Here is a 27,455-nt window from a genome sequence, read left to right as displayed (position 1 = left end):
GTCTTGCACACAGCGTAAGAATGCCTCTTTCTTTATCTGGTTTACAGATAATCTCAAAAGGTGAAATCTCTCTTGAGGGGGGGAAGCTTTGAAGTCCAGAAGATATCCCTGAGATATGATCTCCAACGCCCAGGGATCTTGAACATCTCTTGCCCACGCCTGGGCGAAGAGAGAAAGTCTGCCCCCTACTAGATCCGTTACCGGATAGGGGGCCGTTCCTTCATGCTGTCTTAGAGGCAGCAGCAGGCTTTCTGGCCTGCTTGCCCTTGTTCCAGGACTGATTAGGTTTCCAGCCCGGCTTGGATTGAGCAAAAGTTCCCTCTTGACTTGTAGCAGAAGAAGTTGATGCTGCACCTGCCTTGAATTTTCGAAAGGCACGGAAATTAGACTGTTTGGCCTTTGATTTGGCCCTGTCCTGAGGAAGGGCATGACCCTTACCTCCAGTAATGTCAGCAATAATTTCCTTCAAACCAGGCCCGAATAGGGTCTGCCCCTTGAAGGGAATGTTAAGTAATTTAGACTTTGAAGTCACGTCAGCTGACCAAGATTTAAGCCATAGCGCCCTACGCGCCTGGATGGCGAATCCAGAATTCTTAGCCGTTAGTTTAGTCAAATGAACAATGGCGTCAGAAACAAAAGAATTAGATAGCTTAAGTGTTCTAAGCTTGTCAAGTATTTCAGTCAATGGAGTAGCTGTCTGAAAGGCCTCTTCCAGAGACTCAAACCAGAACGCCGCAGCAGCAGTGACAGGCGCAATGCATGCAAGGGGCTGCAGGATAAAACCTTGTTGAATAAACATTTTCTTAAGGTAACCTAATTTTTTATCCACTGGATCTGAAAAAGCACAACTGTCCTCGACAGGGATAGTGGCACGCTTTGCTAAAGTAGAAACTGCTCCCTCCACCTTAGGGACCGTCTGCCATAAGTCCCGTGTGGTGGCGTCTATTGGAAACATTTTTCTAAAAATAGGAGGGGGGGGGGGGAAAACATAATTTATGTAAGAACTTACCTGATAAATTCATTTCTTTCATATTAGCAAGAGTCCATGAGCTAGTGACGTATGGGATATACATTCCTACCAGGAGGGGCAAAGTTTCCCAAACCTCAAAATGCCTATAAATACACCCATCACCACACCCACAATTCAGTTTAACGAATAGCCAAGAAGTGGGGTGATAAAAAAGTGCGAAAGCATATAAAATAAGGAATTGGAATAATTGTGCTTTATACAAAATCATAACCACCACAAGAAAAGGGCGGGCCTCATGGACTCTTGCTAATATGAAAGAAATGAATTTATCAGGTAAGTTCTTACATAAATTATGTTTTCTTTCATGTAATTAGCAAGAGTCCATGAGCTAGTGACGTATGGGATAATGATTACCCAAGATGTGGATCTTTCCACACAAGAGTCACTAGAGAGGGAGGGATAAAATAAAGACAGCCAATTCCTGCTGAAAATAATCCACACCCAAAATAAAGTTTAACGAAAAACATAAGCAGAAGATTCAAACTGAAACCGCTGCCTGAAGTACTTTTCTACCAAAAACTGCTTCAGAAGAAGAAAATACATCAAAATGGTAGAATTTAGTAAAAGTATGCAAAGAGGACCAAGTTTCTGCTTTGCAAATCTGATCAACCGAAGCTTCATTCCTAAACGCCCAGGAAGTAGAAACTGACCTAGTAGAATGAGCTGTAATCCTCTGAGGCGGAGTTTTACCCGACTCAATATAGGCAAGATAAATTAAAGATTTCAACCAAGACGCCAAAGAAACGGCAGAAGCTTTCTGGCCTTTTCTAGAACCGGAAAAGATAACAAATAGACTAGAAGTCTTTCGGAAAGACTTAGTAGCTTCAACATAATATTTCAAAGCTCTAACAACATCCAAAGAATGCAACGATTTCTCCTTAGAATTCTTAGGATTAGGACATAATGAAGGAACCACAATTTCTCTACTAATGTTGTTGGAATTCACAACTTTAGGTAAAAATTCAAAAGAAGTTCGCAACACCGCCTTATCCTGATGAAAAATCAGAAAAGGAGACTCACAAGAAAGAGCAGATAATTCAGAAACTCTTCTGGCAGAAGAGATGGCCAAAAGGAACAAAACTTTCCAAGAAAGTAATTTAATGTCCAATGAATGCATAGGTTCAAACGGAGGAGCTTGAAGAGCTCCCAGAACCAAATTCAAACTCCAAGGAGGAGAAATTGACTTAATGACAGGTTTTATACGAACCAAAGCTTGTACAAAACAATGAATATCAGGAAGAATAGCAATCTTTCTGTGAAAAAGAACAGAAAGAGCAGAGATTTGTCCTTTCAAGGAACTTGCGGACAAACCCTTATCTAAACCATCCTGAAGAAATTGTAAAATTCTCGGTATCCTAAAAGAATGCCAAGAAAAATGATGAGAAAGACACCAAGAAATATAAGTCTTCCAGACTCTATAATATATCTCTCTAGATACAGATTTACGAGCCTGTAACATAGTATTAATCACAGAGTCCGAGAAACCTCTTTGACCAAGAATCAAGCGTTCAATCTCCATACCTTTAAATTTAAGGATTTCAGATCCTGATGGAAAAAAGGATCTTGTGACAGAAGGTCTGGTCTTAACGGAAGAGTCCACGGTTGGCAAGAGGCCATCCGGACAAGATCCGCATACCAAAACCTGTGAGGCCATGCCGGAGCTACCAGCAGAACAAACGAGCATTCCTTCAGAATCTTGGAGATTACTCTTGGAAGAACTAGAGGCGGAAAGATATAGGCAGGATGATACTTCCAAGGAAGTGATAATGCATCCACTGCCTCCGCCTGAGGATCCCGGGATCTGGACAGATACCTGGGAAGTTTCTTGTTTAGATGAGACGCCATCAGATCTATTTCTGGAAGTTCCCACATTTGAACAATCTGAATACCTCTGGGTGAAGAGACCATTCGCCCGGATGCAACGTTTGGCGACTGAGATAATCCGCTTCCCAATTGTCTATACCTGGGATATGAACCGCAGAGATTAGACAGGAGCTGGATTCCGCCCAAACCAAAATTCGAGATACTTCTTTCATAGCCAGAGGACTGTGAGTCCCTCCTTGATGATTGATGTATGCCACAGTTGTGACATTGTCTGTCTGAAAACAAATGAACGATTCTCTCTTCAGAAGAGGCCAAAACTGAAGAGCTCTGAAAATTGCACGGAGTTCCAAAATATTGATCGGTAATCTCACCTCCTGAGATTCCCAAACTCTTTGTGCCGTCAGAGATCCCCACACAGCTCCCCAACCTGTGAGACTTGCATCTGTTGAAATTACAGTCCAGGTCGGAAGCACAAAGAAGCCCCCTGAATTAAACGATGGTGATCTGTCCACCACGTTAGAGAGTGTCGAACAATCGGTTTTAAAGATATTAATTGATATATCTTTGTGTAATCCCTGCACCACTGGTTCAGCATACAGAGCTGAAGAGGTCGCATGTGAAAACGAGCAAAGGGGATCGCGTCCGATGCAGCAGTCATAAGACCTAGAATTTCCATGCATAAGACTACCGAAGGGAATGATTGTGACTGAAGGTTTCGACAAGCTGAAATCAATTTTAGACGTCTCTTGTCTGTTAAAGACAGAGTCATGGACACTGAATCTATCTGGAAACCCAGAAAGGTTACCCTTGTCTGAGGAATCAATGAACTTTTTGGTAAATTGATCCTCCAACCATGATCTTGAAGAAACACAAGTCGATTCGTATGAGATTCTGCTAAATGTAAAGACTGAGCAAGTACCAAGATATCGTCCAAATAAGGAAATACCACAATACCCTGTTCTCTGATTACAGACAGAAGGGCACCGAGAACCTTTGCAAAAATTCTTGGAGCTGTAGCTAGGCCAAACGGCAGAGCCACAAACTGGTAATGCTTGTCCAGAAAAGAGAATCTCAGGAACTGATAATGATCTGGATGAATCGGAATATGCAGATATGCATCCTGTAAATCTATTGTGGACATATAATGCCCTTGCTGAACAAAAGGCAAGATAGTCCTTACAGTTACCATCTTGAACGTTGGTATCCTTACATAACGATTCAATATTTTTAGAACCAGAACTGGTCTGAAGGAATTCTCCTTCTTTGGTACAATGAAGAGATTTGAATAAAACCCCATCCCCTGTTCCGGAACTGGAACTGGCATAATTACTCCAGCCAACTCTAGATCTGAAACACAATTCAGAAATGCTTGAGCTTTCACTGGATTTACTGGGACACGGGAAAGAAAAAATCTCTTTGCAGGAGGTCTCATCTTGAAACCAATTCTGTACCCTTCTGAAACAATGTTCTGAATCCAAAGATTGTGAACAGAATTGATCCAAATTTCTTTGAAAAAACGTAACCTGCCCCCTACCAGCTGAGCTGGAATGAGGGCCGCACCTTCATGTGGACTTAGAAGCAGGCTTTGCCTTTCTAGCAGGCTTGGACTTATTCCAGACTGAAGATGGTTTCCAAACTGAAACTGCTCCTGAGGATGAAGGATTAGGCTTTTGTTCTTTGTTGAAACGAAAGGAACGAAAACGATTATTAGCCCTGTTTTTACCCTTAGATTTTTTATCCTGTGGTAAAAAAGTTCCTTTCCCACCAGTAACAGTTGAGATAATAGAATCCAACTGAGAACCAAATAATTTGTTACCCTGGAAAGAAATGGAAAGTAGAGTTGATTTAGAAGCCATATCAGCATTCCAAGTCTTAAGCCATAAAGCTCTTCTAGCTAAAATAGCTAGAGACATAAACCTGACATCAACTCTGATAATATCAAAAATGGCATCACAGATAAAATTATTAGCATGCTGAAGAAGAATAATAATATCATGAGAATCATGATCTGTTACTTGTTGCGCTAAAGTTTCCAACCAAAAAGTTGAAGCTGCAGCAACATCAGCCAATGATATAGCAGGTCTAAGAAGATTACCTGAACACAGATAAGCTTTTCTTAGAAAGGATTCAATTTTCCTATCTAAAGGATCCTTAAACGAAGTACCATCTGACGTAGGAATAGTAGTACGTTTAGCAAGGGTAGAAATAGCCCCATCAACTTTAGGGATTTTGTCCCAAAATTCTAATCTGTCAGACGGCACAGGATATAATTGCTTAAAACGTTTAGAAGGAGTAAATGAATTACCCAATTTATCCCATTCTTTGGAAATTACTGCAGAAATAGCATTAGGAACAGGAAAAACTTCTGGAATAACCACAGGAGATTTAAATACCTTATCTAAACGTTTAGAATTAGTATCAAGAGGACCAGAATCCTCTATTTCTAAAGCAATAAGTACTTCTTTAAGTAAAGAACGAATAAATTCCATTTTAAATAAATATGAAGATTTATCAGCATCAATCTCTGAGACAGAATCTTCTGAACCAGAAGAGTCATCAGAATCAGAATGATGATGTTCATTTAAAAATTCATCTGTAGGGAGAGAAGTTTTAAAAGATTTTTTACGTTTACTAGAAGGAGAAATAACAGACATAGCCTTCTTAATGGATTCAGAAACAAAATCTCTTATGTTATCAGGAACATTCTGCACCTTAGATGTTGAAGGAACTGCAACAGGCAATGGTACTTTACTAAAGGAAATATCTGCATTAACAAGTTTGTCATGACAATTAATACAAACAACAGCCGGAGGAATAGCTACCAAAAGTTTACAGCAGATACACTTAGCTTTGGTAGATCCAGCACTAGACAGCGATTTTCCTGTAGTATCTTCTGACTCAGATGCAACGTGAGACATCTTGCAATATGTAAGAGAAAAAACAACATATAAAGCAAAATTGATCAAATTCCTTAAATGACAGTTTCAGGAATGGGAAAAAATGCCAAAGAACAAGCTTCTAGCAACCAGAAGCAATGAAAAATGAGACTTAAATAATGTGGAGACAAAAGCGACGCCCATATTTTTTAGCGCCAAATAAGACGCTCACATTATTTGGCGCCTAAATGCTTTTGGCGCCAAAAATGACGCCACATCCGGAACGCCGACATTTTGGGCGCAAAATAACGTCAAAAAATGACGCAACTTCCGGCGACACGTATGACGCCGGAAACGGAAAAGATTTTTTGCGCCAAAAAAGTCAGCGCCAAGAATGACGCAATAAAATGAAGCATTTTCAGCCCCCGCGAGCCTAACAGCCCACAGGGAAAAAAGAGTCAAATTTTTGAAGGTAAGAAAAAATGATTAATTCAAATGCATTATCCCAAATATGAAACTGACTGTCTGAAAAATAAGGAATGTTGAACATTCTGAGTCAAGGCAAATAAATGTTTGAATACATATATTTAGAACTTTATAAACAAAGTGCCCAACCATAGCTTAGAGTGTCACAGAAAATAAGATTTACTTACCCCAGGACACTCATCTACATGTTTGCATAAATAAAAAGAGAGAAGCGCTCAACCTGGGAACGAACAATAGCATAATAGCTTGTTCTATGGCTAGTTACCACCCCAGAAGCAGCCTCTTTTTGCTCAATATGTGAAAAGCACACTGGTCTAAAAGAGGCTGCTTCCGGGTGGTAAATCGCCATAGAACAAGCCACTGAGCTGTTGTTCGTTCCTGGTAGAGCGCTTCTCTCTTTGTATGCAAATTATTATGACCCTGGGGAAGTCTCCCTATGGGTGATGGGGGAAACCAGACGTGGACTCCTTGCCCAGTGTGCTTAGAGGAATGTGGCTGCACCTCACTGACGAGGCCCATAGGAGGCCGAAACGATCGTCTGGGGTTGTCATGTTCCTTGTTCAGAGGAGAATTGCCTGGTATTTCGGGGCTGGACTGACCTAACTTGGCAGGATCAGACTGATATACTTCAGGAAAGTTTTCTTCTGTGAAAAGCACACTGGTCTAAAAGAGGCTGCTTCCGGGTGGTAAATCGCCATAGAACAAGCCACTGAGCTGTTGTTCGTTCCTGGTAGAGCGCTTCTCTCTTTGTATGCAAATTATTATGACCCTGGGGAAGTCTCCCTATGGGTGATGGGGGAAACCAGACGTGGACTCCTTGCCCAGTGTGCTTAGAGGAATGTGGCTGCACCTCACTGACGAGGCCCATAGGAGGCCGAAACGATCGTCTGGGGTTGTCATGTTCCTTGTTCAGAGGAGAATTGCCTGGTATTTCGGGGCTGGACTGACCTAACTTGGCAGGATCAGACTGATATACTTCAGGAAAGTTTTCTTCTGTGAAAAGCACACTGGTCTAAAAGAGGCTGCTTCCGGGTGGTAAATCACCATAGAACAAGCCACTGAGCTGTTGTTCGTTCCTGGTAGAGCGCTTCTCTCTTTGTATGCAAATTATTATGACCCTGGGGAAGTCTCCCTATGGGTGATGGGGGAAACCAGACGTGGACTCCTTGCCCAGTGTGCTTAGAGGAATGTGGCTGCACCTCACTGACGAGGCCCATAGGAGGCCGAAACGATCGTCTGGGGTTGTCATGTTCCTTGTTCAGAGGAGAATTGCCTGGTATTTCGGGGCTGGACTGACCTAACTTGGCAGGATCAGACTGATATACTTCAGGAAAGTTTTCTTCTGTGAAAAGCACACTGGTCTAAAAGAGGCTGCTTCCGGGTGGTAAATCGCCATAGAACAAGCCACTGAGCTGTTGTTCGTTCCTGGTAGAGCGCTTCTCTCTTTGTATGCAAATTATTATGACCCTGGGGAAGTCTCCCTATGGGTGATGGGGGAAACCAGACGTGGACTCCTTGCCCAGTGTGCTTAGAGGAATGTGGCTGCACCTCACTGACGAGGCCCATAGGAGGCCGAAACGATCGTCTGGGGTTGTCATGTTCCTTGTTCAGAGGAGAATTGCCTGGTATTTCGGGGCTGGACTGACCTAACTTGGCAGGATCAGACTGATATACTTCAGGAAAGTTTTCTTCTGTGAAAAGCACACTGGTCTAAAAGAGGCTGCTTCCGGGTGGTAAATCGCCATAGAAAAAGCCACTGAGCTGTTGTTCGTTCCTGGTAGAGCGCTTCTCTCTTTGTATGCAAATCATCTACATGTTTGTAGAAAGCCAAACCAGTACTGAAACGAGAATCAGCAGAGGTAATGGTATATATAAGAGTATATCGTCGATCTGAAAAGGGAGGTAAGAGATGAATCTCTACGACCGATAACAGAGAACCTATGAAATAGACCCCGTAGAAGGAGATCACTGCATTCAAATAGGCAATACTCTCCTCACATCCCTCTGACATTCACTGCACGCTGAGAGGAAAACCGGGCTCCAACTTGCTGCAGAGCGCATATCAACGTAGAATCTAGCACAAACTTACTTCACCACCTCCATGGGAGGCAAAGTTTGTAAAACTGAATTGTGGGTGTGGTGAGGGGTGTATTTATAGGCATTTTGAGGTTTGGGAAACTTTGCCCCTCCTGGTAGGAATGTATATCCCATACGTCACTAGCTCATGGACTCTTGCTAATTACATGAAAGAAACGGCACACCGGGTCTATTCCACTCCTTATTAATAATTTCTGTAAACCTTTTAGGTATTGGAAAAACATCAGTACACACCGGCACTGCATAGTATTTATCCAGTTTACACAATTTCTCTGGTACTGCAATTGTGTCACAGTCATTCAGAGCAGCTAACACCTCCCCAAGCAATACACAGAGGTTCTCAAGCTTAAATTTAAAAGTAGAAATATCTGAATCAGGTTTCCCCAAATCAGAAATGTCACCCACAGACTGAAGCTCTCCTTCCTCAGCTTCTGCATATTGTGACGCAGTATCAGACATGGGCCTTAAGGCATCTGCGCGCTCTGTACTACGTCTAACCCCAGAGCTATCGCGCTTTCCTCTGAATTCAGGCAGTCTTGTTAATACCGTTGACAGGGTATTATCCATGATTGCCGCCATGTCCTGCAAAGTAATCGCTATGGGCGTCTTTGATGTACTTGGCGCCATTTTAGCGTGAGTCCCTTGAGCGGGAGTCAAAGGGTCTGACACGTGGGGAGAGTTAGTCGGCATAACTTCCCCCTCGCCAGAATCCTCTGGTGATTAATTTTTTTAAAGATAAAAGCTGATCTTTATTGTTTAAAGTGAAATCAATACATTTAGTACACATTCTCATATGGGGTTCCACCATGGCTTTTAAACATAATGAACAAGGAGTTTCCTCTATGTCAGACATGTTTATACAGACTGGCAATGAGACTAGCAAGCTTGGAAAACACTTTAAATCAAGTTAAACAAGCAATATAAAAAAACGTTACTGTGCCTTTAAGAGAAACAAATTTTGCTAAAATTTGAAATAACAGTGAAAAAACATAATTTATGCTTACCTGATAAATTCCTTTCTTCTGTAGAGTGATCAGTCCACGGGTCATCATTACTTGTGGGATATTAACTGCTCCCCTACAGGAAGTGCAAGAGGATTCACCCAGCAGAGTTGCTATATAGCTCCTCCCCTCTACGTCACCTCCAGTCATTCGACCAAGGACCAACGAGAAAGGAGAAGCCAAGGGTGTAGTGGTGACTGGAGTATAATTTAAAAAATATTTACCTGCCTTAAAAAACAGGGCGGGCCGTGGACTGATCACACTACAGAAGAAAGGAATTTATCAGGTAAGCATAAATTATGTTTTCTTCTGTTAAGTGTGATCAGTCCACGGGTCATCATTACTTGTGGGATACCAATACCAAAGCAAAAGTACACGGACGGCGGGAGGGATAGGCAGGCTCTTTATACAGAAGGAACCACTGCCTGAAGAACCTTTCTCCCAAAAATAGCCTCCGAGGAAGCAAAAGTGTCAAATTTGTAAAATTTGGAAAAAGTATGAAGCGAAGACCAAGTTGCAGCCTTGCAAATCTGTTCAACAGAGGCCTCATTCTTAAAGGCCCAAGTGGAAGCCACAGCTCTAGTGGAATGAGCTGTAATTCTTTCAGGAGGCTGCTGTCCAGCAGTCTCATAAGCTAAACGAATTATGCTACGAAGCCAAAAAGAGAGAGAGGTAGCAGAAGCTTTTTGACCTCTCCTCTGACCAGAGTAAACGACAAACAGGGAAGACGTTTGTCGAAAATCTTTAGTTGCCTGTAAATAAAATTTAAGGGCACGAGCTACATCCAGATTGTGCAAAAGACGTTCCTTCCTCGAAGAAGGATTTGGGCACAAGGATGGAACAACAATCTCCTGATTGATATTCCTGTTAGTGATTACCTTAGGTAAGAACCCAGGCTTAGTACGCAGAACTACCTTATCCGAGTGAAAAATCAAATAAGGAGAATCACAATGTAAGGCTGATAACTCAGAGACTCTTCGAGCCGAGGAAATAGCCATTAAAAATAGAACTTTCCAAGATAACAACTTTATATCAATGGAATGAAGGGGTTCAAACGGAACACCCTGTAAAACGTTAAGAACAAGGTTTAAACTCCATGGTGGAGCCACAGCTTTAAACACAGGTTTAATCCTGGCCAAAGCCTGACAAAAAGCCAGAACGTCTGGAACTTCTGACAGACGCTTGTGTAACAGAATGGACAGAGCTGAGATCTGTCCCTTTAAGGAACTAGCGGATAACCCCTTTTCTAAACCTTCTTGTAGAAAAGACAATATCCTAGGAATCCTAACCTTACTCCAAGAGTAACCTTTGGATTCGCACCAATATAGGTATTTACGCCATATTTTATGGTAAATCTTTCTGGTAACAGGCTTCCTAGCCTGTATTAAGGTATCAATAACTGACTCAGAAAAACCACGCTTTGATAAGATCAAGCGTTCAATTTCCAAGCAGTCAGCTTCAGAGAAGTTAGATTTTGATGTTTGAAAGGACCCTGAATCAGAAGGTCCTGTTTCAGAGCTAACGACCAAGGTGGACAGAATGACATGTCCACCAGATCTGTATACCAAGTCCTGCGTGGCCATGCAGGCGCTATTAGAATCACTGATGCTTTCTCCTGTTTGATTCTGGCAATCAATCGAGGAAGCATCGGGAAAGGTGGAAACACATGAGCCATCCTGAAGGTCCATGGTGCTGTCAAGGCATCTATCAGGACCGCTCCCGGATCCCTGGATCTGGACCCGTAGCGCGGAAGCTTGGCGTTCTGTCGAGACGCCATGAGATCTATCTCTGGTTTGCCCCAACGTCGAAGTATTTGGGCAAAGACCTCTGGATGAAGTTCCCACTCCCCCGGATGAAAAGTCTGACGACTTAAGAAATCCGCCTCCCAGTTCTCCACTCCCGGGATGTGGATTGCAGACAGGTGGCAAGAGTGAGACTCTGCCCAGCGAATTATCTTCGATACTTCCATCATTGCTAGGGAGCTTCTTGTCCCTCCCTGATGGTTGATATAAGCTACAGTCGTGATGTTGTCCGACTGGAACCTGATGTACCCCCGAGTTGCTAACTGGGGCCAAGCCAGAAGAGCATTGAGGACTGCTCTCAATTCCAGAATGTTTATTGGAAGAAGACTCTCCTCCTGATTCCATAGTCCCTGAGCCTTCAGAGAATTCCAGACAGCGCCCCAACCTAGTAGGCTGGCGACTGTTGTTACAATTGACCAGTCTGGCCTGCTGAATGGCATTCCCCTGGACAGATGTGGCCGATAAAGCCACCATAGAAGAGAATTTCTGGTCTCTTGAATGGAATGAAGGACACGGCATGCACTTTGAAGTTTTGTTAACCTGTCCTCTGTCAGGTAAATCTTCATTTCTACAGAATCTATCAGAGTCCCCAGGAAGGGAACTCTTGTGAGTGGAAAGAGAGAACTTTTCTCTTCGTTCACTTTCCATCCATGCGACCTTAGAAATGCCAGTACTATCTCTGTATGAGATTTGGCAGTTTGAAAGCTTGAAGCTTGTATCAGTATGTCGTCTAAGTACGGAGCTACTGAAATTCCTCGCGGTCTTAGTACCGCCAGAAGAGTGCCCAGAACCTTTGTGAAGATTCTTGGAGCCGTAGCCAGTCCGAATGGAAGAGCTACAAACTGGTAATGCCTGTCTAAAAAGGCAAACCTTAGATACCGGTAATGACTTCTGTGAATCGGTATGTGAAGGTAAGCATCCTTTAAATCCACTGTGGTCAAGTACTGACCCTCTTGGATCATGGGCAAAATTGTTCGAATAGTTTCCATCTTGAACGATGGAACTCTTAGGAATTTGTTTAGGATCTTTAAATCCAAGATTGGCCTGAAGGTTCCCTCTTTTTTGGGAACTACAAACAGATTTGAGTAAAACCCTTGTCCTTGTTCCAACCGCGGAACTGGATGGATCACTCCCATTAATAAAAGATCTTGTACGCAGCGTAGAAACGCTTCCTTCTTTGTTAGGTTTGTTGACAACCTTGACAGATGAAATCTCCCTCTTGGGGGAGAGGATTTGAAGTCCAGAAGGTATCCCTGAGATATGATCTCTAACGCCCAGGGATCCTGAACATCTCTTGCCCAAGCCTGGGCGAAGAGGGAAAGTCTGCCCCCCACTAGATCCGGTCCCGGATCGGGGGCCCTCAATTCATGCTGTCTTAGGGGCAGCAGCAGGTTTTCTGGCCTGTTTGCCCCTGTTCCAGGACTGGTTAGGTTTCCAGCCTTGTCTGTAGCGAGCAACAGCTCCTTCCTGTTTTGGTGCAGAGGAAGTTGATGCTGCTCCTGCTTTGAAATTACGAAAGGAACGAAAATTGGACTGTCTAGCCTTGGCTTTGGCCTTGTCCTGAGGCAGGGCATGACCTTTACCTCCTGTAATGTCATCAATAATCTCTTTCAAGCCGGGCCCGAATAAGGTCTGCCCTTTGAAAGGAATATTAAGCAATTTAGATTTAGACGTAACATCAGCTGACCAGGATTTTAGCCACAGAGCTCTGCGTGCCTGAATGGCGAATCCTGAATTTTTAGCCGCAAGTTTAGTTAAATGTACTACGGCATCTGAAATAAATGAATTAGCTAACTTAAGGAATTTAAGTTTGTGTGTGATGTCATCTAGTGTGGATGATTGAAGTGTCTCTTCCAGAGACTCAAACCAAAATGCTGCTGCAGCCGTGACAGGCGCAATACATGCAAGAGGTTGCAATATAAACCCTTGTTGAACAAACATTTTCTTAAGGTAACCCTCTAATTTTTTATCCATTGGATCTGAAAAAGCACAGCTATCCTCCACTGGGATAGTGGTACGCTTAGCTAAAGTAGAAACTGCTCCCTCCACCTTAGGGACCATTTGCCATAAGTCCCGTGTGGCGGCGTCTATTGGAAACATTTTTCTGAATATAGGAGGGGGTGAGAAAGGCACACCGGGTCTATCCCACTCCTTAGTAACAATGTCAGTAAGTCTCTTAGGTATAGGAAAAACGTCAGTACTCGTCGGTACCGCAAAATATTTATCCAACCTACACATTTTTTCTGGGATTGCAACTGTGTTACAATCATTCAGAGCCGCTAATACCTCCCCTAGTAACACACGGAGGTTCTCAAGCTTAAATTTAAAATTTGAAATGTCTGAGTCCAGTTTATTTGGATCAGAACCGTCACCCACAGAATGAAGCTCTCCGTCTTCATGTTCTGCAAACTGTGACGCAGTATCAGACATGGCCCTTGCATTATCAGCGCACTCTGTTCTCATCCCAGAGTGATCACGTTTACCTCTTAGTTCTGGTAGTTTAGCCAAAACTTCAGTCATAACAGTAGCCATATCTTGTAATGTGATTTGTAATGGCCGCCCAGATGCACTCGGCGCTACAATATCACGCACCTCCTGAGCGGGAGATGCAGGTACTGACACGTGAGGCGAGTTAGTCGGCATAACTCTCCCCTCGTTGTTTGGTGAAATATGTTCAATTTGTACAGATTGACTATTTTTTAAAGTAGCATCAATACATTTAGTACATAAATTTCTATTGGGCTCCACTTTGGCATTAACACATATAGCACAGATATCTTCCTCTGAATCAGACATGTTTAACACACTAGCAAATAAACAGCAACTTGGAAATACTTTTCAAAGTAATTTACAAATAATATGAAAACGAACTGTGCCTTTAAGAAGCACAGAAAAATATTATAACAGATAAAATAATTAAGTTATAGCATCAATCTTTGTCAGAATATACAGTTTTAGCAAAGGATTGTTCCCCTCAGCAAATGATAACTAACCCAGGCAGCAGAAAAAAAATACACAAATAAACGTTTTTTATATCACAGTCAATACAATCAGCACAGCTCTGCTGTATGATTACTTCCCTCAAAAAAGACTCTTGAGATCCCTGAACTCTGTAGAGATGAACCGGATCATGCAGGAAGAAAATGAACCTCTGACTGAGTTTTTCTGATGCATAGTGAAAGCACCAAAATGGCCCCTCCCCCACACACATAACAGTGAGAGAGATCAGTGAACTGCTCTAATTTAAATCAAAACTATTGCCAAGTGGAAAAAAAGTGCCCAAAACATTTTTTCACCCAGTACCTCAGAGAAAAAAACGTTTTTACATGCCAGCAAAAAAACATTTTACCTCAATAATTAATTGTCATTTAAAACCTATTGCAAGTCCCTGCAAAATAGGTTAAGTCTATGTATACAGTTTAAAAGCCAGAGAAGTACCATTTCCCAGAAAACTGAAGTGTAAAATATACATACATGACAGCCTGATATCAGCTACATCTACTGCATTCAAGGCTGAGTTTACATTATAACGGTATGGCAGGATTTTCTCATCAATTCCATGTCAGAAAATAATAAGCTGCTACATACCTCTTTGCAGATTAATCTGCCCGCTGTCCCCTGATCTGAAGTTTACCTCACTCCTCAGATGGCCGAGAAACAGCAATATGATCTTAACTACTCCGGCTAAAATCATAGAAAAACTCAGGTAGATTCTTCTTCAAATTCTACCAGAGAAGGAATAACACACTCCGGTGCTATTATAAAATAACAAACTTTTGATTGAAGATATAAAAACTAAATATATCACCATAGTCCTCTCACACATCCTATCTAGTCGTTGGGTGCAAGAGAATGACTGGAGGTGACGTAGAGGGGAGGAGCTATATAGCAACTCTGCTGGGTGAATCCTCTTGCACTTCCTGTAGGGGAGCAGTTAATATCCCACAAGTAATGATGACCCGTGGACTGATCACACTTAACAGAAGAAAAGGCAGTTAAACTAACGAAATTTTTACAGTGTATGTAACAAGTTAGCAGAGCATTGCACCCACTTGCAAATGGATGATTAACCCCTTAATACAAAAAACGGATTAACAAAATGAAAAAAACGTTTTTAAACAGTCACCACTGTGGCTTTACCTTCCTCAATACACCACTTTTGAAGCCTTTTGAGCCCTTCAGAGATGTCCTATAGCATGCAGGGGACTGCTGAGGGAAGCTGAATGTCTCTGTCTGTAATTTTAACTGCGCAAAAAAGCGCTAAAATAGGCCCCTCCCACTCATATTACAACAGTGGAAAGCCTCAGGAAACTGTTTCTAGGCAAAAATCAAGCCAGCCATGTGGAAAAAACTAGGCCCCAATAAGTTTTATCACCAAAGCATATATAAAAACGATTAAACATGCCAGCAAACGTTTTATATTGCACATTAATCAGAGTATATACCTCTGATAGCAAGCCTGATACTAGTCGCTATTAAATCACTGTATTTAGGCTTAACTTACATTAATCCGGTATCAGCAGCATTTTCTAGCAATTCCATCCCTAGAAAAACTTAAAACTGCACATACCTTATTTCAGGATACCCTGCACGCTATTCTCCCTCTGAAGTTACCTCACTCCTCAGACATATGTGAGAACAGCAGTGGATCTTAGTTACTTCTGCTAAGATCATAGAAAACGCAGGCAGATTCTTCTTCTAAATGCTGCCTGAGATAAAATAGTACAACTCCGGTACCATTTAAAAACAATAAACTCTTGATTGAAGAAAAAACTAACTATATTACACCACTTTCCTCTTACTACGTCCAGCTATGTTGAGAGTTGCAAGAGAATGACTGGATATGGCAGTTAGGGGAGGAGCTATATAGCAGCTCTGCTGTGGGTGATCCTCTTGCAACTTCCTGTTGGGAATGAGAATATCCCACAAGTAATGGATGATCCGTGGACTGGATACACCTTACAAGAGAAAAAATGTTCTCATGTAGCATTTAAATAGGGATCTGTAACAATCCATAAACATACCTGTCATCTTCATCTGGCACACCAGGTGAACATATTCCTTCTTGTTCTCTTCTGTAACCAGAATGTTTGCACCATTGGGTTTTAAGTCACGTACTTCACAAACACCAAACTCCTGAACCTGTAAGACAGATATTGGGAGAGTGGTGTGAGAACTGAAGCACAGCAAACTGATAAAAAAATTAATTTCTAGATCAACCAAATTATCAATAAAATAAAATAAGTCATTCTTTGGTAAGCTAATGATTGTGTCTGCTATGACTACACATTCTACAAAAATAATGCTTTCTTGTTGCACCTTGGCTCATACTTGGCTTGTCTTTTTTATCTAGATGTCCAGAGTACGCCTCTATCTCCCAGAAGTGATGTCCAGGTTGATTAAGTTGTATAAATATGCAAGTCATACAGATTCTATAAAGTGAAGCCACTAACACTATTGTGAAATGTACATAATATAATGCAGAAAGGGTTGTGTGTTGGAAGGGTTTACTGGTGACATAACTGGGCCTGGAAAATCATGCAGTGGCTGATCCAGTTTTTTGAGTGCCAATGCTGTTAATCTGACCCTGTAATATACTTACATTTAAGATGTTGACTAATTCTTTTATTCCAAAATGAATTTTCAACAAGATGCTATATGTAATTGGCATAAAAGGACTCCTAACAACTCAACACAAACACTTCCATAGCATAATATTATGAGCTGGAAAATGTCAGATAAATGTTTTAAAACCCAGAAGCAAGTAAAGATTGTCCAGACTGTTATAATAATACTAATAAATACTAAACACTAAACAGTTTATGCCCATGTAGTACTGCTCAATGACAACAAACCATCTTCTCTTCTAAATATTTTTTTTGACTGATACCTCTGTACTGAAGGTAAGGTCATATCCCAGTGTAGAGACGTCATTCTCAAGCAAGTACACCAGGCCCTGGTAGAAATGATAGTCCTCGCTCTCCATGTCTGTGTATCTGCAGTAGATAAGGTAACAGTGAAGGACTGGGAAAAACAAGGAAAATTATGCATTGCCGTCTAAACATTCACCCAATGCATATTATATGCAATATTTACAGCCATCTCTGCTGCCAAACTTGCTTGCGAGTCAGATTTGTAAGGCTTTGTGATTAAAGGGACATTATACACTAGATTTTTCTTTGCATAAATGTTTTGTAGATGATCCATTTATATAGTCTATACAGTTTTGTTTTTTTTAAATATTTTTAAATAACATTCCTCTGATTTTCAGACTCCTAACCAAGCCCCAAAGTTTTAGGAGAATACCGAAATATACCTACTCCAGCTTGCTCTTGTTTATGTAAAGAGTCTTTTCATATGCAGAGAAAAAGGGGAGTGTCTGCTTTTTGCTATATTACTACTTTCAGTGGGTGTTCTTGCTAACCTTTTTAGCAGTGCTAAACTTGGAGCTTCTAAGTAAGTTTTTAAATGGTTGTATACTGGATTTTTAGATCAGTATGTGTGCATATAATTCTTTATATTAGTGTCTATTACATACAGTTAAATGAAAATTGGTGTATACTGTCCCTTTAATACTCTGTAGATTGATGCTTAATATCACAGACATTATTTGTACTTAAAAGGACATTAAACACAAAATTAAATGTTTGAATGGTGTATACAAAGCAAAGATTAGGTTGATAATATGCAGATGTGTTTTATTTTTCCCTTTAACAATTCAAAAGAAATTGGGGTAGCAAAACACTTGCATACAGGTGGGTTGAATTGCATACAACAAGAGAAAAGAAGGGAGAGAAAAGAAGGGAGAGAAAAGAAGGGAGAGAAAAGAAGGGAGAGAAAAGAAGGGAGAGAAAAGAAGGGAGAGAAAAGAAGGGAGAGAAAAGAAAGGAGTTGAGAGAGGAGGGGGGGGGGGAAAGGGAGTTGAGAGAGGAGTGGGGGGAGGAAGGAAGGGAGTTGAGAGAGGAGGGGGGGGGGAAGGAAGGGAGGAAGGGAGTTGAGAGAGGAGGGGAGAAAGGAAGGAAGAGAAAAGAAGGGAGAGAAAAGAAGGGAGTTGAGAGAGGAGTGGGGGGAGGAAGGAAGGAAGGGAGTTGAGAGAGGAGTGGGGGGAGGAAGGAAGGAAGGGAGTTGAGAGAGGAGTGGGGGGAGGAAGGAAGGAAGGGAGTTGAGAGAGGAGTGGGGGGAGGAAGGAAGGAAGGGAGTTGAGAGAGGAGTGGGGGGAGGAAGGAAGGAAGGGAGTTGAGAGAGGAGTGGGGGGAGGAAGGAAGGAAGGGAGTTGAGAGAGGAGTGGGGGGAGGAAGGAAGGAAGGGAGTTGAGAGAGGAGTGGGGGGAGGAAGGAAGGAAGGAAGTTGAGAGAGGAGGGGAGAAAGGAAGGAAGGAAGTTGAGAGAGGAGGGGAGAAAGGAAGGAAGAGAGTTGAGAGAGGAGGGGAGAAAGGAAGGAAGAGAGTTGAGAGAGGAAGGGAGTTGAGAGAGGAAGGGAGTTGAGAGAGGAAGGGAGTTGAGAGAGGAAGGGAGTTGAGAGAGGAAGGGAGTTGAGAGAGGAAGGGAGTTGAGAGAGGAAGGGAGTTGAGAGAGGAAGGGAGTTGAGAGAGGAAGGGAGTTGAGAGAGGAAGGGAGTTGAGAGAGGAAGGGAGTTGAGAGAGGAAGGGAGTTGAGAGAGGAAGGGAGTTGAGAGAGGAAGGGAGTTGAGAGAGGAAGGGAGTTGAGAGAGGAAGGGAGTTGAGAGAGGAAGGGAGTTGAGAGAGGAAGGGAGTTGAGAGAGGAAGGGAGTTGAGAGAGGAAGGGAGTTGAGAGAGGAAGGGAGTTGAGAGAGGAAGGGAGTTGAGAGAGGAAGGGAGTTGAGAGAGGAAGGGAGTTGAGAGAGGAAGGGAGTTGAGAGAGGAAGGGAGTTGAGAGAGGAAGGGAGTGAAATAAGAATACACTTTTTCCTTTCAGTATAGGAAATCGAATTGGGGACTCTGAGGAATAAACCCCCCCCCCCCCCCAATGCTCTAATTATAGAAATTTCTTTAATGGAACATTAATTAATAAAATAATTCCGTAAGCGAAGGAAAAACTATCCTGAGCATATGTACATGGAAGACTTGGCTGAAATCAAATTCCAAGGAGTAGAAAATGAATTGCCACAAGATGGCAGCAAACACCACAGAGCTTCAGAGAGAAAAACATTTGCGATATGATTCTTATAAAACTAGAGAAATAAGTACAGAAAACACTGTCCCCACACATCTCAGTCTCTTACTCGAAAATGATCCGAGATAGAAGACTAATTAGGGTATTTACAGAAGTGCATCGAACACTGAAAACGGTACAAGCCAACTAGTCAGAACGACATCTCCAGTATCATGGTAGAGGAGTTAACCACTGACTATGAGGAGAAAGAATTACATGAGACGTCTTGAGCTAGCAATGCGCTAGACTCAAATACAGCAGCGCCATAATAAGAATACATACTGCTCCCTGAAAGCCTTCTCAGATTTCATGGGAGCAGAGAACGTTCCAAAAAAGATCCTGTGGCTGGAAAATTAACCCCACCATCGCTGGCTCGTGCATATAAAATAGAAACTCTTCCGGATTCCACACCAGACCTCCGGAGCCAATCCGTGCACTAACTTCTATCAATAAATTAAATATAACATTAGGAGTAGCCTAAGAGTAATCCACTCCTACTGATTATAAAACCTGCGCAGAAAAAAACTAAGGTGTCTTAAGCTCAAAATTAAGATAACTAATGCTTAGCCTAGCATTATTAAATTAACCCCCAGACTTTGTAGATGGGGAACAAAACAGCAGACAGCATAGACCGGAGCTATAAATGAAATCTCCAATGCAAGCTCTGCCTAGACAAACTGAGGTTAGCAGTGTATAAAGAAAATAATAAAGATGGCGATCCCTATCTAGTCATCCTGTATTCACACAAGTATGACACACACTCCTTAACTTGACTGCTGATATTATCCCGTAGCACAATTCAACAGTAAAAATGTGCTTGCTGGAATAGGAGCTTAATGGGATATCCACTTACCGTAAGCCTGGGTCCTTACCTATAACAACTGAACCGATATAAGGCTGTAAAGGCGGCGGTATCCTAATAGAGTCCTCACTGGATAAGTCCAGGAAGCTGCTCAGCCACGAGATATCCCATTTAGAGGATATACAAAATAAATACAAACCCTTCCTGAGGGTAGCAGGTCCCACTAGGTCCCTGATATCCAAGTCCTTCCACTGATACCTCTTGCCCCAAAAAATAATTATAAAAGGACTTACCCTCCAGGGCCTCCTGCTGTGGAGCAGTTCACAGCAGCTTCAGGTGTGAAAGACTCAACTGACCACTGACAGGGACCTGAAGACACAAGAAAAACAGAGTAACCAACCCTGGTTTTCTATAAGAGGGGTAAGCATAAATGTTGGAAGGTAAGCAAGGACTACCTCGCCGTCTTCTAACTGCTAAACGCCACCATTACTCTTACTAAAGAGATTAACATGGACACAGCATATCCCCCATAATTGCTTGCAGGGAAAAGTACCCATTAAAGGATTAAAGGGACACTGAACCCAATTTTTTTCTTTCATGATTCAGATAGAGCATGCAATTTTAAGCATCGTTCTAATTTACTCCTGTTATCAAATTTTCTTCATTCTCTTGGTATCTTTATTTGAAAAGCAAGAAGTTAAGTTAAGATGCCAGCCCATTTTTGGTGAACAACCTGGGTTGTTCTTGCCGATTGGTAAATAAATTCACCCACCAATAAACAAGTGCTGTCCAGTGTACTGAACCAAAAATTGGCTGGCTCCTTAACTTAGATGCCTTCTTTTTCAAATAAAGATAGCAAGAAACTGAAGAAAAATTGATATTAGGAGTAAATTAGACAGTTGCTTAAAATTGCATGCTCTATCTGAATCGCAAAAGAAAAAATTTGGGTTCAGTGTCTCTCTAAATATCTTCAGACACCATCTTTGCACATCCTCCCTTGACAGAGGCAAAGAGAATGACTGGGGATTATGGGTAAGGGAAGTTACACTTAACAGCTTTGCTGGGGTGCTCTTTGCCTCCTCCTGCTGGCCAGGAGTTGAATATCCCACTTGTAATTGGAATGACGTTGTGGACTCTCCATGCCATAGTTAAGAAAGGTCTACAGAGGTGCAAATTAGAACCGTAGCCCAAAAAATTAATAAAGGCGGAATCTATGGACTATCATTCAGAAAGAAAATAATTTATCAGGTAAGTATACATTTTGTTTTCTTCCATATAATGACAATAGTCCATAGGGCTCCATAAAATGTGGGATTACTCCACAAGCAGATAGTCCATGTTACAGAATGGGTGGGACAATTTATAAGTTCCTATTTATCAGACACTGCGACCTGAAGGACTTCTCTGCCAAAAGCTGTCAAAGCGGTAACATTTGAAAAGGTATGCAGAGAAGACCGTGTTGCGGCTTGGCAAATCTGCTCCAGAGATGCAACATTTTTGAAAGCCCAGCAAATTGCAACTGATCTTGTACAATGGGCTGTGATGCACTTAGGAGGGGACTTTATCGCCACCAAGTAAGCCCTGTGAATGACCTGTTTAAGCCAAGAGGCCAAAGCTACAGTAATAGCTTATTACGAGTCCCTGAGTAATGAACAAAGTAGATTGTCTGAATTCCTTAGTAGTTTGGAGATAAAACTTCAATGCTCTGACATCAAGATTATGTAAAAGTTGTTCCTTATAATTAGCAGGATCTGGACACAAAGAAGAACAACAACCTCCTGATTTATATTTTCAGAAGTAACTACCGTAGAAAGAAAATTATATTTTCTTTGTGAAAAAATAAACAAAATTTATGCTTACCTGATAAATTTATCTTTCCGCATATGGCATCCTCAATTACTGATGGGAATATCGCTCCTGGCAAAGAGCACCACAGCAAGAGCTGTTAAGTATCCCTCCCCTTCCTACAATCCCCAGTAATTAGACCGAAGGAAAATGGAAAAAAGGAGAACAAGGTGTAGAGGTGCCTGAGGTTTAATAATAAAAAAAAAGTCTTAAAAATACAGGGCGGGGCCCTGGACTCACCATATCCGGAAAGAAAGAAATTCATCAGGTAAGTAAAACTTTTGTTTACCTTCCTAAGATATGGTGAGTCCACAGCGTCCTCGATTACTCTTGGGAACCAATACCCAAGCTAAAGCACATGGAGGACTAGGGAGGGACAAGGCAGGTAGATCTAAACAGAAGGCACCACTGCTTGAAGAACCTTTCTCCCAAAAGAAGCCTCAGCCGAGGCAAAAGTATCGAATTTATAAAATTTGGAAAAAAGCATGCAAAGAGGACCAAGTAGCATCCTTGCAAAGCTGTTCCACAGAAGCTTCATGTTTGAAAGCTCAAGAAGAAGAGACGGCCCTAGTAGAGTGAGCTGTGGTTCTCTCAGGAGGCTGCTGTCCAGCAGTCTCATATGCCAAATGAATAATACTGGCGTCCATGGTCACAATTACCCATGAGGGTCTCTGAAAGCATCTCCCCCAAGACAGATGTTCCTGAGACAGCCACCACCAAAGAAAGTTCTTTTTCGACTGATCTATAGCTATCTTCTGAGACAGATCTGCATAATCCCCATTCCACTGATTGAGCATGCATAACTGTAGAGCACTCAAATAGAATCGAGCAAAAGGAACTGTGTCCATGGAAGCCACCATCAGACCAATTACCTCCATACATACATTGGGCCACTGATGGCCGTACAGCAGACTGTAGGGATAGGCAAGGGGAAAGAACTTTGGCTTTTCTGACTGCCGTCAGAAATATTTTCATTGATAGTGAATCTATAATTGTTCCTAGGAAGACCACCCTTGTAGCCGGAACAAGGGAACCCTTCCCCAAATTCACCTTCCATCCGTGGGCACGAAGAAAAAACAAGATCAAAAAGAAAAACAGGCGGAACTCTAGGAATCCAAGATATAAAACGATCCTTTATTGAAAAACGCATTAAAAACAGCACTCGTTGAGCAAACATGGTCGGAAGAGGAGGAGCATACAGCGCACGTTTGCGCTATCCAGACATTCTGGAACCCTGCTCAGATTGGCTCACGACTCCTGTCTCTCATTCACGGACTAGAGCGGCACCGCTTCCCTTACACCCTCTTCGTAAAAGACAAGATCTCTGTGTTGAAAAGATGGCGCCTGAACCAGAATGTTGTCCAGATAAGGCGCTACTGCAATTCCCTGAGACCGAATCACTGCCAAAAGAGCCCCCAGGACTTTAAAAAAAATTCTGGGAGCTGTGGCAAGGCCAAATGGAAGAGCCACAAACTGAAAGTGTTTGTCCAGAAAGGCAAATCTCAGAAATCTGTGATGATCCCTGTGAATGGGAACATGGAGGTATGCATCCTTCAGGTCTACGGTCAACATGAACTGACCCACTTCCATCAGTGGAAGAATGGAACAGATAGTCTCCATCTTGAAGGATGGCACTCTGAGAAAATTGTTGAGACACTTTAGATCTAGAATGGGTCTGAAAGTTCCCTCTTTTTTGGGAACCACAAACAGATTTGAATAAAACCCTAGTCCCTGTTCCTGTACTGGAACTATCACTCCCATAAGGGACAGATCTTGAACACATTTCAAGAACACCTCTGTTTTTATTTGGTCTACAGATAATCTTGGTAACGGTCTTGAATTCTAATTGGTAACCCTGGGATACTATGTCCATGGCCCACGAATCTGGAACATCTCATATCCATGCTTGATGAAACAAAGTCTGCCCCCCACTTGATCCGGTCCCAGATCGGGGGCAAGCTCTTCATGTTGACTTAGATTCAGCTGCAGGCTTTTTAGATTGCTTCCCCTTGTTCAAAGACTGACTGGGTTTCCAAGTAGGCTTGGACTGTTCCTGCTTGGTAGAAGAGGGGGAAGACTTACCTCTGAAGTTACGAAAGGAACGAAAATTACTCTGACATCCTTTCTGCCTATTCTTATCTTGTGGCATAAAAGATCCTTTACCACCCGTGATATCGGAAATCATTTCTGCCAAACCCGGTCCAAACAAGGTCTTACCCTTGTAAGGAATCGCCAAAAGTTTAGACTTAGAGGAAACATCTGCTGACCAAGATTTCAGACATAACGCTCTACGTGCCAAAATCGCAAAACCAGATATTTTGGCTCCCAACTTGATGACCTGCAAAGGGGCGTCAGTAATAAAGGAATTGGCTAACTTTAGAGCCTTAATTCTATCTTGTACCTCCTCCAAAGGAGTCTCTGCTTGAAGAGACTCAGACAAAGCGTCAAAACAAAAGGCTGCCGCACTAGTCACGGTAGCAATACACACCGCTGATTGCCATTGGAGACCCTGATAAATATACATTTTCAAGTAAGCTTCTTCCTTCTTGTCCATAGGATCCTTAAAAGAGCAACTATCCTCAATAGGAATAGTAGTCCATTTAGCTAGGGTAGAAATCGCCCCTTCTACCTTGGGCAACGTCTGCCATGACTCCTTAATAGAGTCAGCTACCGGGAACATCTTTCTCAAAACCGGAGACGGTGAAAAAAGAATTCCAGGTTGCTCCCATTCCCAGGCAATAATCTCCATAGCCCGGTCTGGCACCGGAAACACCTCCACAGAGGAGGGGACATCAAAGTATCTATTTAATTTACTAGATTTCTTAGGGTTGACAACGACAGGGGTATCGGAGTCGTCCAAGGTAGCCAAAACCTTTAACAAAACACAAAGGTGTTCAAGCTTAAATCTGAAGTAAACATTACCGGCATTACCTGAGCAGCATCAACCTGAGAGAGTGGTGGCTCAGTAACAAAAAGTCTATCTTTGTACATTAATGTTCTCTTAATACAATCAGAACAAAAGGGCAAAGGAGGTTCAACTTGGTTGTCTAAACAGAGCTTGCATTCAACAGGAAGGGAGACTTCTGGTCCATCTTGTAATTAAATTGAAGCACAAGCGACAAAAATATTTTTCTTTGTAAAGCTGTCCCTTTAAGAGCATTCGTTCCCAAAGTAAATACGATTTGATAAATAGGACTTAACTTAATCTCTTCCTTAATTATGAGATAAATTAATGCCCAAACCTCTAAATGTAATTTAGTCTTTATAAACTAAAAACATGGTACCTCTACAACTCAGCGCTTTACTGGAGGTGCCTACCTGCCCCCTTTACACACTGGAATTGAAATTCGACCGGTCTTTAGTGCTTTCTAACAACTCCATGTCTGCAGAGGCTTGACGAAAACCACTTTCGCTAAAGGCTACGCCACAATAGGAAAGTGCGCGCTTTAGGCAAAATACCGCCTCAGAGAAGATCCAACTCCTCCTGGCTAAAACAGAGGTGGTCCCAGCGGCCATAAAAGTTACTTAAAAATACACAAGAGGAACACCGTTCCGTGACATGTCTTAGGAGTTAGATCCTAAACTGAGACATGTAACGTACCCATCCTTATTCTACCCGGTCCCCAAGTAAAAATACTGAGCCACCAATGATACATAACACACACTCTAAGCCCCAGTGCCTGCTCCCTGCCAAATGATTCCCATTAGATAAACAGGAGTTCAGTCCCAAATAACGTGCAGGTGTACTATAGTGCCAGAGTTCTGTTTTCTTCACAAATAAACAAAAATGGCACTTACCTGCACATCTGGCTGTCCGTCAGGAGGACAGCTCACCCGGTATGAGAGGAAGCCACTCCTCACAGAGACCTGTGAAAACAAGAAAGGACAGAGTAAACCTACTCTGTCTTTCTATGCAAGGGCATCAACTTGTTAGGAACTTGTGGGGTTAGCCTCACTTCACTGCTTGAAAGCTACCACAGCCCTACTGAAGAGACTAACGTGGAGTACAGCTAGATTCAGTCTTGACGGGAAAGATCAGAGCAAACCTACTCTGGCTTTCAAAATAATAAAATCTTGATAGAGAGAAAAATCTTTTACAGGCACCAAACTTCACCTCCTTGCACTGAAGGTAAAGAGAATGACTGGGGATTGTGGGAAGGGGAGGGATACTTAACAGCTCTTGCTGTGGTGCTCTTTGCCTCCTCCTGCTGGCCAGGAGTGATATTCCCAACATTAATTAAGGACGCAGTGGACTCACCATATCTTGGGAAAGAAATGGAGAATAGCAGGATAAAAGCTGATAACTTAGAAACTCTTCTAACAAAAAAGGCACTTTCCAAGATAAAAGTGTGTTATCAATGGAATGTATTGGTTCAAAGAGAGGACCTTGCAGAACAGAACTAAATTAAAATTCCAGGGCAGAGAAACAGGTCTCACAACTGTCCTATAATTCTTACTAGCGCTGGGACAAAAGCCTGAAAACGTCAGGAAGCTTATCTAACTTTCTATGAAAGAGAACAGATAAAGCAGAAATTTGACAATTTAGCAGACAACTCTTTGTCATGGCCATCTTGTAAATGCTGAAAAATTCTAGGAATCCTAAAGGAATACCAAGAAAATCCTCTGGAAGAGCACCAACGTATTCCCTACAAATTTTAGGATACATTTTTTGAGTATCGGGTTTTCTGGCTTGAACCAGAGTGTCAATAACTGAATCAGAGAACCTCTATGTTTTAAAACTAGGCGTTCAAACTCCACGCCGTTAAGCTTAAGAGTTCCTAATGGAAAAGTGGCCCTTGAGACAATAGATCTGGTCTTAGAGGAAAAAGCCATGGAGGAGATGAGGACATCTGCATTAAATCCGAATACCAAGTTCTGCAGGGCCAGGATGGAGCAATCAACATAACCGAAGCCGACTCCTGTTTGATTAGAGCAATTACTGTTGTAAGTACGACAAATGAGGAAACTAGCTGGATGAAAATGACATAAACAGACCAAGGCGTCTATCGTAAGTTTGCGATAGTTTGATGTATTAGGGGGTGTCATTTAATACTGGGAGATATACTCCAAAGTATTTTAGTGACTTATCTTTCCATTTATATTGGCTATTAAGTTTGTAGGTGTTAAGTGTCTGTAGGGGGATGGAAGTACCGATAGCTTCCGATTTACTTTTGTTTATAAGGAAGTTTGAGAAGTTTCCAAAGTCAAGAAGGACCTTGTCTAAAGCTTTAATAGAATAAGACTGTTCTGTGAGGGTCAACACCACATCTGCGTAGTGTGAGATTTTGTATTCCTGATTCCCCACTGATATACCGCTTATGTTTACATTTGAGAAAATTCTAGCTGCTAGAAAAAAAAGAAGGGATAGTGGGCAATCTTGTCTAGTGCCATTCGTTATATTAAATGATTCAGAAAATAAAACCATTGACTCGTACTTTGGCAGGAGGACAGGTGTATAAGTGAAGTATGCATTGAATAATGCCCTCTCCAAATCTTCAGAGTGTGTGACTTAAAGGAACAC

At 42.1% G+C, this 27,455-nt stretch overlaps 1 protein-coding gene across 1 annotated transcript in view; it reads right to left on the bottom strand.

The window, feature by feature from the left end:
- Nucleotides 1-27,455, bottom strand: part of HUWE1 (HECT, UBA and WWE domain containing E3 ubiquitin protein ligase 1) — a 689,948-nt gene that overhangs the window by 5,826 nt on the left and 656,667 nt on the right. The window contains exons 67-68 of the mRNA XM_053695471.1: nucleotides 17,007-17,112; nucleotides 16,141-16,258 (exon numbers count right to left, since the gene is read on the bottom strand). Of these exons, the coding sequence (XP_053551446.1) occupies nucleotides 16,141-16,258; nucleotides 17,007-17,112 (224 nt within the window). The remainder of the gene's footprint in view (nucleotides 1-16,140; nucleotides 16,259-17,006; nucleotides 17,113-27,455) is intronic.

Source organism: Bombina bombina, chromosome 12 (genome assembly GCF_027579735.1).
Source record: "Bombina bombina isolate aBomBom1 chromosome 12, aBomBom1.pri, whole genome shotgun sequence".
Classification (NCBI taxonomy): domain Eukaryota; kingdom Metazoa; phylum Chordata; class Amphibia; order Anura; family Bombinatoridae; genus Bombina; species Bombina bombina.
The sequence above is the reverse complement of the archived record's forward strand: the minus strand, read 5'-3'. Positions and strand labels throughout refer to the sequence as shown.